Below are 15,681 nucleotides of genomic sequence, written 5' to 3' on the forward strand. Positions count from 1 at the left end.
GAAACAAGCAAGATAGGGAAATAGTGATACACTTGAGAATATAAAATCCTTCCACATTTGGTGATACTTTAGCATTTGATGTATAATGAAAGTGTTTAAAAGGAAATATGTGTATGTTGTGTTATTTTCATTTTTTAAAAATGTGAAACTTTATGAAATCCTTTTCACATCATTGTTTTTCTTCACAAAGTCGCTTTTTTTTAAGGCACTTCTTTCACAGGATCACAGGTATTTTAATATTTTAGTGTGCTAGACATAGAATTTTATCATTTGTCTACCAAATATTAAAAAAAAGTTTGTAGCATTTTCAATCTAATCAGGGCTTCATATAGAGGGAGAAATAAGCAAAAACTTCTCCTTGTTTATGCTCACTTCTCCCATTTGTCTTTGACAGGGAGAAGTTTTTGTAATAGATAACATAGGCAAAAATTCAATACTTCATTTATTTTGAGGCTTTTACAGCCTGCTTTATGGTTTGGATTTTGTCCATCATTGAAGTCTGTGTGGTGTCCTGTAGAAATTTAATTGTTCTTTGCTATGCTTTTGGTGGTTCACTGTCTCATTGGCAATCATACCATGTCTCATGTATTTTATAATATTTTCATTTTTCAAACAGAACTTATTAAAACTTCTCCTTGTATTCATTATCTAGATTAGGCAATAAATTTTTCAAAAGTCAGTAAAATAATTTGAACTACACGTAAATCAAAATCTACATCTTTTCAATAGTGTTTAAGTCACAAATCATGTCAAGCTATGATGTCATTATCATTGTTTGAGGAAACCAAAAAACTTTCTCCAAAATTGCTTTTTTTCATGATAAAGTAAAAAAATCACAAAAAAGTAGTTTTGTCCCTTTGTAAAATAAATTATCTATGATTTTGTGACTTCACTGAAACATCAATTATATACATCAGCCTAAAAAACACAAGGATTACAACTTTTTTTTTTGTGGGGGGGGGGATAAACTAATCTGATGCAACATGAAAATACTATTGAAAGTTCATGAAGGCTAAAATGTCAAGCAACTTTTAATCAAGATTAACAAAAAGTGTTTTACCCTCTCTAATTTCTGAAGAACAGCATCAACATCTCTTGTTTTTATAATGACACTCAAATCCTGCGCTTTTAAAACAGGTTCCTGAAAGGGAAAAAAACATAAAATGTACTTGATAATATTCAAAGTTAACCATGATGAACTCTATATGCCAACACACATGGATGGAAAAAATATACATAATTATTTTATACAATTCTATAATGGTAGACAATAGACAACTACATGTTTGTTAATTATAAAGACAGACACAGTGACATCCTAGATATGTAAGGGGTCTGAAACATAAGTGGATCAAAATTCTGTTCAAAATGACATAATCTGGTCCCTGCTCCCAGTTTTTAGTGGAGTCCCAGTTGCTCATTTGCTTTTGTTATTTTGTATATATGATTTTAGTTACTCTATGCTCTTTGTTGTGTATGTCTGTTTTCCATGTCTGGTCTTTGTCCCTGGATTACATTCCTTTAATCTATAACCTTGGTTCCCTTGATTACTCTTGAACATGATTGTTTCCCCTTTTAACACAGGTGCAAAGCAACAAGGCAGCACATCTTCAACAAAGATGTTATTGAGTCACAAAATAATGCATAACCTTGTTTAAACAAGTTCAGGTGGCATGAATTATTTCGTAACTACAAATGGTGAACGAAATGTGTTTTAATTTACACACATAAGAATTTCAACTACCATACTCTTGAATGTTTGTACTTTTATTATGTGTATTACATGAGATTCACACAAAACAATCTGTCACTCATATATGAAGCCTAAAATCATATCACATCATGCCATTCAAATTCAAAATAATTGCATCAGTTGTTTTTTTTTTTATTTTCTCACTAAAAAAGAAAACAAAAAGCAACTTAATTAAAAATAATCAATACAGATTATAGGCAATTGTATTTTTATACCGGCTTTTTCATGGGATATCTAAGGTGAGCCATATCTTAGTAATTTATAAACTGTAACATGTCATTTTATCTTGTGTATGTAAAAAAAATTTTTTTTAAATTCAAAATTCTATCTTTTAAAAAGGAATATTTTTAAAGGGCCTATTTGCAGGATTTATCCAATAGCATTGTAGTACGGTTCATATGCTCCCAAAGTCATTCAACTTCACTATAAAGTACCAAATTTTCATAAGATGTTTAAGGAGCAGGTTCCCTATCATTTTTTTTTACGCATGTCTTGTAAACTGACCTGTTATTTATGATATCAGGGCCAGTCTGCTGTGACAGGCATTACCGATCTATTTACGTTATTTATACAAATGCTGCAAATTACAAATAATACAAAATATCCCAAAACTTTCAATATTTGTTTAAGTTATTTCTTATTTATATCAAATGAACTTGGAAACAAGCACTTTTAAGACCTTAGAAACTGGTTTAAATTGCAAATGTACTTTTTGCTACACTCTCATCTATCGAAGTTTGACATCTTTCTTAAAACAATTCTTTATAACTACACAAAATCCAAACAAAGATGAAGAGATATGTGTGAGAAGAGATATAATCCAATTCATTCCATAATATACTAGTACCTTCAAATGGTCTAACCAACTCCACATAATCTCAGCCAAGACATGGGGATTCTGCTCCATGGCTAACTCTTTCCATGCTGAATCTCTCTCATTCAGTTTTTGCTGATTAAAAATGTAATGTGATACAGACATGATAGTTGACAGTTCAGTTCAAAGGAGTGACAATGTTGTTGTATAGAAATAGGATGATTCATTGAAAAAAAAAACAAACATCACAGCTAACAAGCTTAAAAAACATGTTCTGAAGAGAACTTTGTTATACTCAGTTTTTTCCCTGAAATTTATACATTTTCAAATTTAAACTTTACAATAATTTAAAGCAGTTTAATTTTAAGTTTTGTCCTGTTTTTCATAAGTTCCACAATTTTGTTTTTCTACGACACTTTTTTTTATTTCATAAATTCAAGAACTTTTGTTATAGTCTAGCATTAAAGCTTTGTATAAATTTTTAATGAAGATGGATTTGATAACCATTGATAATTTTTTACTTGATATCTGTCTGCCTGTTCATAAACACTCTCCTCTATATATGTAGATCCAAGAGCTTCTGCTACATCATTGGTAGACAAATTTCCTAACTCACTAGAAACTGGATCGACCTCATCACTTTTCTGTGACAATAGATCTGTTGACGAATTAGTATCTGGATCAGACTTGGCACTTGAACAACTTTCTTGATGGTCTAGTTTCAACAGTTTATCATTTGGTAAATCTTCCATGCAAACACTTTGTTTCCTTTCTAATCTTTTGTTTTGACTTGTTTTAGGGGCTTCTAATGATATTTGAGAAGTAACTCTAGTTAAACCATTTTCTTGGGGAACATCCCCATTTTCACTTAGTTTTCTGTCCAATGTGACACCACTAGGAGTTTTTCTTATTTGAGACAGGGCTTGTCCTTTCTTAGCTAATTCTAATAATCTCTCACAAACTACATATATAATCTGAAGAAAAAAAAATATATGTGATTTTGAACCACGAAGTTTGACTGGATTAGTAAGCAACCCATTTACCATAATATAACTAAAGTAATTAAATGTATGTTATAAAAAATATGACATTTTTCATACTTAGTCTCAATGAGTTTCCAACATCCAAATTTTTGATAATTCAGTTCATATTTTCCGTATTCTTGCTTAAACCATTATTTTTCTGAAGCCATGTGAAACTGTCTGTTTACCTTCTTATCAAAACTTTTACTTGCATTTCAACCCGATCTTAATAAAACGTGTCAAAGACTGAAAGGCCAGGTTGCCGTAAACAGGAAACAGAAGTGTGACAGACCTGAAATGCCATCTCACAATATGGGACCCTGAAATTGTGTACCAAATATCTAGTCATTGTGAATTATTGCTACTGTGAAAAATGTTAAGAATAATATTTTCCCTGCCTGCCCCACAGACATTCACCATTCTATAAGCTGATTTGCACGAGTGCAACTAGGCCAAAAGGTCTGTCTTATCCCCATGTATGCTTTGAAATCCAAAGTAAATAAACAAATGCCAAATTAAAACAAAATCTTTAGGCCTAAGGAGGCTTTGTTCTTACAGGCTAATGTAATAGAGAAAATTGAATAGTTTCACCACCTATTTGAGTCTCCAGATTTCTGCAACAAGCTAAGTTGGTAGCTCATTGTATTAGAAACATGCCTAAGTGTACAATGTATTGTAACAAAAAATATATCCCAGCAAATTACCTTTGGCACATATTTAAGTCTCCTAGCTTCATATCCATGGAGAATGTGTTTCTGTCTGTTGAGAAACTGTTGTAGGCTAAACTCATGGCTATTGGTACCTCTGTGAAAAATTTTATTAGTCATAATTCTTAACAAAAGATGGTATAGATACACACTTTTATTATTTTACAACCCCAAAGAAGCCATTTTTAAGAGTAATTTAACAAATTATGTGTCTACCCTCTTATTGCATGCATTTCAACCTAATCTACATAAAATCAAACTTTCAATGTGGCCTCTTCTCATAATATAATGCCAAACTATTTATCAAAATAAAATGTGTTGACATTGAACGCATAAGTCAAATCAGCAATATCCTTTGGCAATTGATGTCAGTCATTAATTGTCTTATGCATGGTTCGAGAAGAATAATTATTAGCCTGGTGAAAATTTGGAAGGTTAGTGAGAATATACAATCAAAATAAATAATGTGATCTCTTCAAACAAGTTTAAACATGTGATATATTAAAGGTAATGGTTTGACATACTCAGTGGCAAATATAATTCTGAATGGCTTAAGATAGAGCTCAAATTCTCTGATGACCTCCATCTGACCTCTAGTCTGTATTGCACCATGTCTGAAAAGAAAGTAGAATATTTAAAAATAGTAATAAAACAATAAAAGACAAAAGAACTAGAATAAATTGTATACATGTTATTGTATAAATTGTATATTGTACATATTAGTGAGAATAGATTCTGATTATTTATCAGATAAGTTTACCTTCAATGTTGAAGTGAGGCAAGGAGACAACCTAAGCCCCACATTAATTAAATTTTTTATTAACAATTCAGTAAAGGTCTTCAATGAATCATGTAGCCCTGTTTGTCTTGAGAACTTAAAATTAAATTGCTTGATGTATGCTGATAACTTAGTATTTATGTCAGAGACATCTTATGGTCTTCAAAACAGACTAGATATTTTACATTAATATTGTGAGTGGGGCTTAAATATATGTATCATCATTCAGAAAACAAAGTCTCTAGTATTTAATAAAACATGAAGATTAGACAAGGACATTTTAAAATGAATAATATTCCTATAGAGAGAACCATGATTTATAAATACTTCAGAATGTTATTTCACATAAAGGGCAATTTTACAGATGCCAGCACTAATTTACATAACAAAGCTCTGAAGGCATACTTCCAACTGAATTAAAACTAAATGTGAAAACTATCTAAAATATATTTGATCATACTGTTTTACCAATTTTATTATATGGATGTGAATTTTGCCAAGGATTAAAAAAAAATAAAACAAATTCAATATTTTACAGAATGTAAATACCTAAAGCAAAACACCTAAATGTCAAATTCTGCAAATTAGCTTTGAGATGAGGTAAACGCTCTACCCATGTAGCTGTACAAGCTGAATTGGGAGAATATCCATTGCTAATGGGTATATAATTTACAGTTATAAAATACTTAAGTAGACTTGTAAATACAGATAACAGCTTAATATTAGAACCTTTTTCAGTGTCACAATCACTAAGCTCTAAAAAAAAAAAACCAGTTAGTATCATAACGTTACTAAGCTACTGAAATTTCTTGATATTGATCCAAAGGTAATAGAAAAATTTAAATCATGACTAAAAAGTATTGTGCTTGGAAAAGTTAAATGTAAGTATAATATATCATGACCTGAACTAAATGATAAAAGAGAGAATAAACAATATGGTAAGCTGAGAACATGTTGTAGTTTCAAAAAACAATATAATGCTTAAAAAATAATTATTGTTATTGAATTTAGAATTAGTCCACATAGATTGGAAATAGAGTAAGGGAGATATACAGGGAAAAGGGTTGAAGAACAAATGTGTAATCTATGTGAGAAGAATGTAGAAGATGAAATACTCCTTTTACTCCAGTGTACATTTCTGCAATAGAGAGACTGGAAATTCTCAATATTAATGAAATCAATAAGAACTTTAAAAAGTCCAAATGATAAATCTAAGCTTATAGGGGCTCATGTCATCTGAAAATAATGTTATTGTAAAGAAAACAAGCCCTCTGTTATTAGATTTGCATACTGAGAGAAATATATTATTGAAACAATTGTTATCACAGGTGGTATTATTATCATCATCATATACATATAGAAATATTTTGTATTAAACCAAAACCACAAAGCTTTTGTAAAACCATTCATTTGGAAGGGGTCAATCTAATTAAAAGCCAATCTCACAGCTCACACGTGACATAAAAGAAAACTGGGAGCTGCAAGATCGGCTTTTAATTAGATTGGGAAGGGGTGGTTTTTTATTTTAATCATTGTTATCATTACATTTGATGTGCTCATTTATATATATGTTAAATGTTCATTGAAATTATACTGTTCAACAATGATTATATTCTGATTAACATATAGAAGTATTCGAATTTGAATTTGGATATATACCCGAGTTGGATATTCTTCCAGGAATCCCAAAAAGAGAAGATTAAAACTATTGAGAATTCTTGATTTTTAAATGCCAAACTGGGTAATATGAGACAGGTGAAATCTGAACTACTTCCAACAACACATTAATCAATAATATCTACAGTTAGTTTCTGAGCTACATGGTCCAACTTTTCACACAATACATTGAGGTGTCATGATATTGCAGGAGTTGAATACATTTCATGTGGCCGAAAACACTTTTCAACAATCTTGCAGAATTTAATGTTGTCTATAGAATATCATATCCTTAATTTTGATTTTATCACTTTTGGACTTCACTACCACTCAGCTCCTTTTGGAAGCATTTAAATGATGAAAATGATGGTTTATTAAATTAACAAATACTTCAACAACATGCCTCTTGATGTACCTAAGTCACTCAATTCATAATTTGTATGATTTAAACTGGACAGGAAATTTAACATATTTTTGAAAAATGCATTTTTGTTAAGATATTAAGAACCTAACACCTGTATGAGTGCAAGATATGAAAATCTCAGACATCCGCAGGTAAGATTTAATCATTCTCTAACAAGGCTCCTCTGAGATAGAGAACTATTACATCTTACCCAAGGGTGTCTGAGATTTCCCAATCTAGCATGAGAAAAGTGGGTGTTTGATTCTTTTCCTTACTTCGTGTTAGTTTTCCAATAAAATGTTTTTAATAGAATAGGCCTGCATTTAACAGACAATCCCGACGTATTAGGCCAGGAGTAAAATTTAGGTCACTTAAAAACAGTAAAAACAAACTACAAATGATTAATCACCGGTTACTCTCAATAAAATTATTATTTTAAAAGAATTTTCCAACACATATGCCTTGTTGGTTGGATATGATCCGTCATTAATTTTGGCAATTTTATTTAAGGGAAAGTGCATGTGTTCTGTCTCAACCCTTGGGTGAGATGAGAAAATCTTGTACAGCTAAAGATAGGAATTATCTTGTCTCTTTAGTGAGAAAAACAATTTTTGTACCTGGCTTGATTTTTATATGCCTTATCTGTATAATAAAGACTAATGGCTGACTAATCACAAAACCAACATAGAAATGAAATTATCCATTAGCTACCATAATCAATATAGCAGAATAGAGACAGATGATTCTTAGGTGAAGCTCAAATTGTTTTTTATAATGGTCATCTCCACATCAGTTGCATTTGACAAATAAACTAAAATAATCTACATGATGACATTAGCATTATTAGCTAATTACAATAAAAATGACCATAACTTGGCAATAGATTGACAGGGTTCTATAATCAAGTGCTTGAATAATGAGGAACTGTGTGAATACAATACTGAAGACATAACCATGAATACATCATCAGAACAATATAATAGTCCATACTCTTAAATTTCTCAATGACAAGTACATGTATCAAATTTCATAATGTCTGACCTAACATTTATAGGAAAAAGTCTTCAACACAAAGCTCAGAAGTATGACTAATTAAAACCAAAACAGACAACCAAAAATATACTTCTAAAGTTCTAAGATGTAACTAGAAGTTGGGTGTTTATTTCTACTAATGAACTTGCTTTAGAAATCATGATACCAGTGTATATTTTTTCTCCTTCAACATTCAATGCATCACTTAACATACTGGAAAGCACATTTAACAAAATGAATTAGTTTGAAATGACTAGAAGAGCAACACACCTTTTTGACCTCACAAACTGTATTGCGTCATCTGCAGGTATTCTGTTAGTGAATACTAAGTAAGTCGCTATAATAACACCAGTTCTGCCTAGAATGAAATAAGAAGAAAATGTCTCTTCATGGATGACAAACATTGTTGAGAGTCCAGTCACACAATTTTCTATTCTTGTTTTGGTGGAATTATTATTAACAAAATCTTTATGGAATATTCTTTTTGAGTCTGCTAACAAACACAATTGTAAGTAAAGAAGAAATACCATTATTGGCAATTTGCATATGTTTCTGAGCATTATCCTTATTTTGATTGCTACCCAGTCTGAACATCAGCAATAATATCAGAATTTGTAGTTACATCCACAGCCTCATATTTTCCCATAGTCATAAACCTTATCTGTAATTCAGTTTTATGTCAAGTGAATGTACTATTATTGTCTACACAGTACCATCATTATTTCATACATACCAAGACCAGCATGGCAGTGGATTGCCACTTTCCCCTGTGATACACCAAACTGTATAACTTTAACCATATCTAGTATAGTACTCAATGAAGCTACACCGTAGTCATCCCTGTAATATAAACAATTGTCTTCACTGCCACATATAAATATTCAACAACAATTTAATTACATTTTAATTAGTCTTACTGACTAATATTCTATAGCAGATTACTGCTGTAAAAGAAAAAATTATCTGCAACCTCCATTGACAATTTTATAAATGATAAAACAACAGCAGTATTAAACATCTCATCTCACCTTCTTCTCTTACTATGATACTTCCTGTCTTATAATCAAGACAAGACAAGACTAGACAAGACAAATACTATATTTAGAACTGCTGTTTTCCTATATGTATAACTAGTAGTCTGTCAGAACTTATGTAGTACTCCATATGAGAATCATGCAAAATGTGGTTCATGGTTTCAAAGCATATATATTTTTTATTTTTGATAATTTGTTTAAAATGTTATAGTAAACAGAAATTAACATGTGGCTTTTCATATAACCCTTGTTCTTAGGACAAAAAAACTGTATAAAATGTACTGTAGAATTCCAAATTAAGGGACAACTCTGTAAATGACACTTAAATACAGTAGAAACTATTCAGTTTTCAATGTATATTATCTCCTAAGAGCAGACTGATTGTAATGAATAAATATAAATTTCATCATATAGACCTATAAAGCAACTTAACAAAAAAAAAAAGGAAAATGTGTAGCCTTTTTTAGAGTGTACAACATATTACAGAATTTGCATGATTCTTACAAAGACTACTTCTTATAAAAGAAAAAAGGACAAAACACCTACAAAATTGTCTGCTTAGCTACATATGACATGTACATGAATACTTACCAGTGTATAAAATCAGTAAATGTAACAGGAATGATTTTACGAGGTCATCAAACAAAGCGGAAATTGGTAAAATCGGAAATAAATATACAGTAAAAAAAAAAAGAATGGTAATGGTAAAATCTGAATTTCAATTAGCGGAATTCTGCTAAAAAGTGGAAAAAAATCATCCTTGATATTCATGTTTTGTGTTTGAGTTCACATAAGGTTTCAAATAAAACACTATTAAACACAAACATATTATAGGAATTTATTACAGAATCTACCACAAATGAAATTATGTTATTTACAAGGTATTTAAACACTTCAAAATTTACACCTATTCACTATAATTCAATAAAGGTGGTTTTATTTCTAAGTATGACATAAAATGGCTAAGAAATTTTCAGTTAAAAGCTGACCACTGATGAACCAAATTAAAGGCATCTTTCAAAACTATCACTTACCATCCAAAGTTGTAGAAGAATACTGAAAAATAAAATTATAGAATAGTCATTATACGGGCAACTAGAAGGATAAAACAATGAAAATTTTTACTATTTTAAAAGTGTCAGCTTCTCTAAGAATCATGCGTGGGTGAAACATGGTATGAAAAAAAAACCATCATTTTAATAGTGAAATTTGACTATTTGCACCATCAGAAACAAGGAAAACAGACAAGATTTTCCAGATCATGCTGGACCATTAAGATACAATTTTATTGAAGTGCAGTAAAAATGAACATTTCAAGGGCAGTTAACTCTATCAAAAACCTCATTTTTCTAAGATTCTATTGAAAAATTTTCTGAACAAATCCAGTGATGCAGAGACAAAATAATGGTCTTTTCAAATAGAGAATGCATCCTTAAGTGATATTTTATGCCAGATTGGTGGGGTTTTGACATGAATGTTTCCGATTTTTCCCATTTTGTCTGATTCTTACAAACACTTACACTCAATTCTAGTTTCATTAAATGTATATGTAATCAGATTTGTACTGTACATCAAGAAAACAGCACACATCACAAGGTCATTAACATTCACTTCTTGATTCCCAGGAGATTTTTCATGCAAAGCAAGGAGAGAGGGGACACTTTCCTTTTACCTTTTAATCCTCCCCTCAAATAAGTAATGAGGGTACTTTTTAATAGATATCAATAAAAATGGGGGTGTGTGTGAGAGCAAATACATCATTCTTAGTTGGCCTAAACTATTACACATGTAGGTTATCATAAAGTTTAGTGTACAATACAGGAAATATTGAAGAGTTCTATATTTTACTTAAAGCTTATATTTCTAAGTAGCAGTCTTCGTAAAAATTACACGAATTCTGTAAAATGTGATACACCATGAAAAAGGCTACACAGTTTTATTTTTGTTATTATGTTGCTTTGTAGGTCTATATGATGAAATGTGTAATTATTCAATCCAATCTGTCTGCTATTCCACATTGAAAATCTAATAGTTTCTACTGTATTTTAGTGTCATTTACAGAGTTATCTCCCTTAATTTAAATTCTACAGTGCATTCTATAAAAATTTTTATCTCTTAAGAACAAGGATTCTATGAAGAGCCATAATGTAATTTTTTGTTTACATAAGAATTCAAAATAAAATATCAAAAATATAAATATGTAGGCTTTCCAAACATGCATTACTTTTTGAATTAATCTTAGAGTGCCACTTCAAGTGCCAAATATATTGAATCCAATACAGGTACCTAAAATGGGCTTTCAGTGATGGACATGTACTATAATTCCTATTGTGTTAGGTAAAATGTACCGTATATAAAAATTTTCCATACAACTACAACAAACAACTAACAATTTGTATGGACTAAAAATTTTGTCAAATGAAACATGAACTCTGTATTTCCATATTTCAAATAAATTCCCAAATGACAAAACTACAAACAATAAACGTGCATTTGCACAATACACCTGTAAATGTGAAACAAAAACCAAAAATGTATAAGCCTAAACTATGACATACTTCCATTGTCCATAAACTGCTGAGGATCGTAAGTAAACCCACTTTTCTCCAGACCAAATCCACAGTCGGCATGTTCTTTAGGCTTCTGTACATTGATAACTGTTGTAATACCCTGTCTACAAAGACAGAAAGGAAGTTGTTACCAAAGTTACTAAATCTCAAATATACTGAGCAGAATGTTGTTATAGGGCTTATAAGTCTCATTCTTGGTTTATTTTATATCCCAAAATTCTAGTTTTGAAAGAATTTTGATTTCAGAGACAGATTTGTATTAAGTTTGCTACTTTTGAGTACATCTTGTGATAAAAAGTTATGAATTTTTTCTATTTTGTGTTATTACCAAACTTAACAAAGTGTAGAAATAGTAAGTGTCATGTTTTTATCTTCGTACATTTATTGAGGTTTTCATTGATAAAAATCATATTTCTATACTTATATTTATTCTTATAAGAAGTTTTTGTTGATAGGATTGAAGCTTTTTCTCTATAAACAACCACTTTCTATCATGTAGCTTTTAAATGGGAGTTTGGGATGAAAATTGATCAACACAGAAGCACCAATGACAATGTCTATTTTTACAAAATCTGTTTAGAATCAAACACATTCAAAGTCGTCAGCATGGATTTACACAGGGAAAATCCATATTTCGTCAACAGGACATGTACTTCTTGATCATGAAGCAGGGTTTATTTGAAATGAAAGAAACTGGTAATGATAATTCAAATATGCCTTACTAAGTAACCGTAAAAGTAATTATTTGGCAACAAAATGTCATAGAGTTGCATGATCACCTAAAATTTACTATTGGCTCAATATTATAGGTCAATAGGTCAATAGACTCAAAAAGAATATATACATATTACAGGCAAATCTAATTAGAGTCAAAGTACATGTAAATCAAAATTCTACATACCCATAAGTACTAAATGTATCTAAATTACATATTAATTTCTTAGTTATAACTCAACTCTTTTGCTATGAACTGTTATACATGTACTAATGTATTTGGTAGTTCCAAAATGCAAAAGCAAATGTTTCCTCTATAAATATCTGTTTCAATTCATATGAAACTTGTTCAAACCATGCACCTGTCTAAACCAAATCAACGTTCAGTCTCTAAGCAGTTCTGTTAGGTTTCCCTGTACAATATTTTACTTACTCTTTAAACTGGTCAAGAATTTTGAACTTCTGTATAGCAGTAGTAGATGGTCTAGCCATTGCCAATATATTATCTGTAACCCTGTAAAAAACAAGTATTCTGAATTGCATAGCAATAAAAAGTCTCCTCCCTTGACAAATCTGTCAATGACAACAGAATGCAAAGTGAGATTTTTTGCATCTATTTTCAAAGTCCAAGGGCAATGGCAATAACTCAGCAAGAAAATAACTTAACAGAAACAAATGTTTTGATCTGTAACATATCATGGCTAAGCAATGTACCAAATATCAAATAAATATATACAAGCATGACTAAACAAGAAGCTCCCAGGAGCCTGAATGGCTCACCTGGTTAAATATTTGCCTTTCAATGGCAATAACTTTAACAAGAAGTTGTCAGATGATTTTGACTCCATGAAGACTTTGGTAGGACTTATCATGAGGATCATTTCACCAATCAAAAGTTTCATTCTATCTATTATAGTTTTCAAGATATTGACTGAAAACTGTAAAAAAAATAATTTTTTGCCTTTCAAGGGCAATAACCCTTACAAGGAGTCTTCTGACAACTGTGATCCCTGAAGACTTTTGTAGGCCTTATAATAAGGATATTTCAACAATTGAAAGATATTGGCCAAATCTAACAGTTTTGGAGATATATGCAAAAAACTATGACCCCTAAATGTATGTTCCATTTTTAGTAAAGGCAGCAATGTTTTTTAACCGATCAAAAATCCAAACAGGCATTTTGTTAAGGATACCCTAAAAAACAAAAATACCAACTTTCATTGAATTTTGTATAGTAGTTTCTGAGGAGAAGATTTTTGAAAGTAATAACATCAAAAGCCGCAAAAAATGCCACAAAAAGGACAATAACACCAACATGGGTCAACAGATTTTCACCAAATTTGACCACAGATAGATCTCATCATGCTGAATACTTTAACCCTGTCAGAATTTGGCAAAAACTAACGATTTTGGAGATATATGCACAAATCTGCTGTCTGACCCATATGTTTTTTAAGTTTTTTATTTTAAGTAACGGTGGCCAAGTTTTTTTAACTGATCAAAAATCCAAATGGTCATTTTGTGCAGAATACTCTTCAGAGCAGTCATTTTAAGTTTCATGCAAATCTATTCAGTAATTTCAGAGGAGAAGATGTTTGAAGAAATTGTGAATGACGACAACATGGATGGACGACAAGTGATGGCAATAGCTCATATGGCCTACGGCCAGGTGAGCTATAAATGGGGAAAAATTGTTTGCCTGACTGATATACACACAGGCAGAGTCCAGATGTAAAGTCTCTTTTGGTGAAAGTTGTAGGTAGGGGACAAATAAACAAGTTACTACCCCAATCAATTCTAAGGCTAGATCAATTATTAATGAGCCTGGTCAGTGTTTTAATCCAGTAACTCCTACACAGACAAAAATTACAAGTATTTCCTTATAATGCTAAAAAACTGACAGTTCTTCAATAAGTTTAGTTCTTTAAATTTTGCATTTAGGTTTGCCATGATATGTTTTACCAAAGGTTTCCAATAAAACACCAATAAACACAAACATGTTATAGAATCTACTACAGAAGCTATAACAGATGAGATTATGTAATTGTTTAAGTATATGCATTTTCAGAGCTTGAATGAAAGAAACCCACCTACAAAAGCAATATTGATGTGCTGTCCAGGGGGGTCTATGTATTGATGGAACAGTTTCAAATTTGTATTGATTCTGAATCAGTAGACATTCAATAATCCTGATTGGATAAATACAAACCAGTTAGAATACAGTCCATCAATTTCCATTTTGTCCTTTTCCCAGTTCTCCCATGTACAATATTTACATTTTTTTCCTCCACAGAATAATGCACAGGCCTTCTCGTGTGAAATCATTGATCGAGCATGCTCAGAAAATTTATTGTACTTTCCCTTTGGTTTGGTTCCTACAAAATATTATAGAAGTTCAATGTATAAAAAACTTACTGTAATATTTACACACATTAATCTTTGCAGTCAAAAATTATTGCAGAAATGTCAAATGAAACTATTTGCAATTATTAATAATATACATGTGTTTGTGAGATTATTTAATTCACAACCTACTTTTACCCATACAAACGCATTGTTCAAGACTTATAACAACAAACACTCCATGGTTTCATGAAAAAAAAATAAGATGGTTCAGAAACACTTACTGTGGACACTTTTAGTTTTGGTTTTTTGTAGGCCTGAAAAAAAATGGACCTTAACAAATGACTTAAAGAGAAAAGTGTTAAAATAAGACAGATAGAAAAGATATAAGAAGCTAGAAAAACTGTGAGCAATGCTCACTTACTTGATACTCCCAACTCCCCCATTTGAGCAATGCTCACTTACTTGATACCCCCACTAACCCTTTTGAACAATGCTCACTTACTTGATATTCCCAAATCCCCCATTTGAGCAATGCTCACTTATCTGATACCCCCACTCCCCCATTTGAGCAATGCTCACTTACTTGATACTCCCAACTCCCCCATTTGAGCAATGCTCACTTACTTGATACCCCGAATCCCCCATTTGAGCAATGCTCACTTACTTGATACCCCGAATCCCCCATTTGAGCAATGCTCACTTACTTGATACCCCACTCCCCCATTTGAGCAATGCTCACTTACTTGATACTCCCAACTCCCCCATTTGAGCAATGCTCACTTACTTGATACCCCACTCCCCCATTTGAGCAATGCTCACTTACTTGATACCCCACTCCCCCATTTGAGCAAT

At 31.3% G+C, this 15,681-nt stretch overlaps 1 protein-coding gene across 4 annotated transcripts in view; it reads right to left on the reverse strand.

The window, feature by feature from the left end:
* Nucleotides 1-15,681, reverse strand: part of LOC148627511 (protein tyrosine phosphatase domain-containing protein 1-like) — a 31,477-nt gene that overhangs the window by 6,883 nt on the left and 8,913 nt on the right. For all 4 annotated transcript variants that reach the window (XM_088574179.1, XM_088574186.1, XM_088574195.1 and 1 more), the window contains 11 exons: nt 14,693-14,858; nt 12,917-12,997; nt 11,758-11,873; nt 10,234-10,255; nt 8,899-9,005; nt 8,436-8,523; nt 4,821-4,910; nt 4,294-4,393; nt 3,089-3,541; nt 2,601-2,702; nt 1,061-1,141 (listed from right to left, as the gene is read on the reverse strand). In XM_088574179.1, coding sequence (XP_088430305.1) covers nt 1,061-1,141; nt 2,601-2,702; nt 3,089-3,541; nt 4,294-4,393; nt 4,821-4,910; nt 8,436-8,523; nt 8,899-9,005; nt 10,234-10,255; nt 11,758-11,873; nt 12,917-12,997; nt 14,693-14,858 — 1,406 coding nt within the window. The remainder of the gene's footprint in view (nt 1-1,060; nt 1,142-2,600; nt 2,703-3,088; nt 3,542-4,293; nt 4,394-4,820; nt 4,911-8,435; nt 8,524-8,898; nt 9,006-10,233; nt 10,256-11,757; nt 11,874-12,916; nt 12,998-14,692; nt 14,859-15,681) is intronic.

Source organism: Perna viridis, chromosome 1 (genome assembly GCF_037379345.1).
Source record: "Perna viridis isolate PV_CMFRI_1.1 ecotype Kerala chromosome 1, ASM3737934v1, whole genome shotgun sequence".
Classification (NCBI taxonomy): Eukaryota; Metazoa; Mollusca; class Bivalvia; order Mytilida; family Mytilidae; genus Perna; species Perna viridis.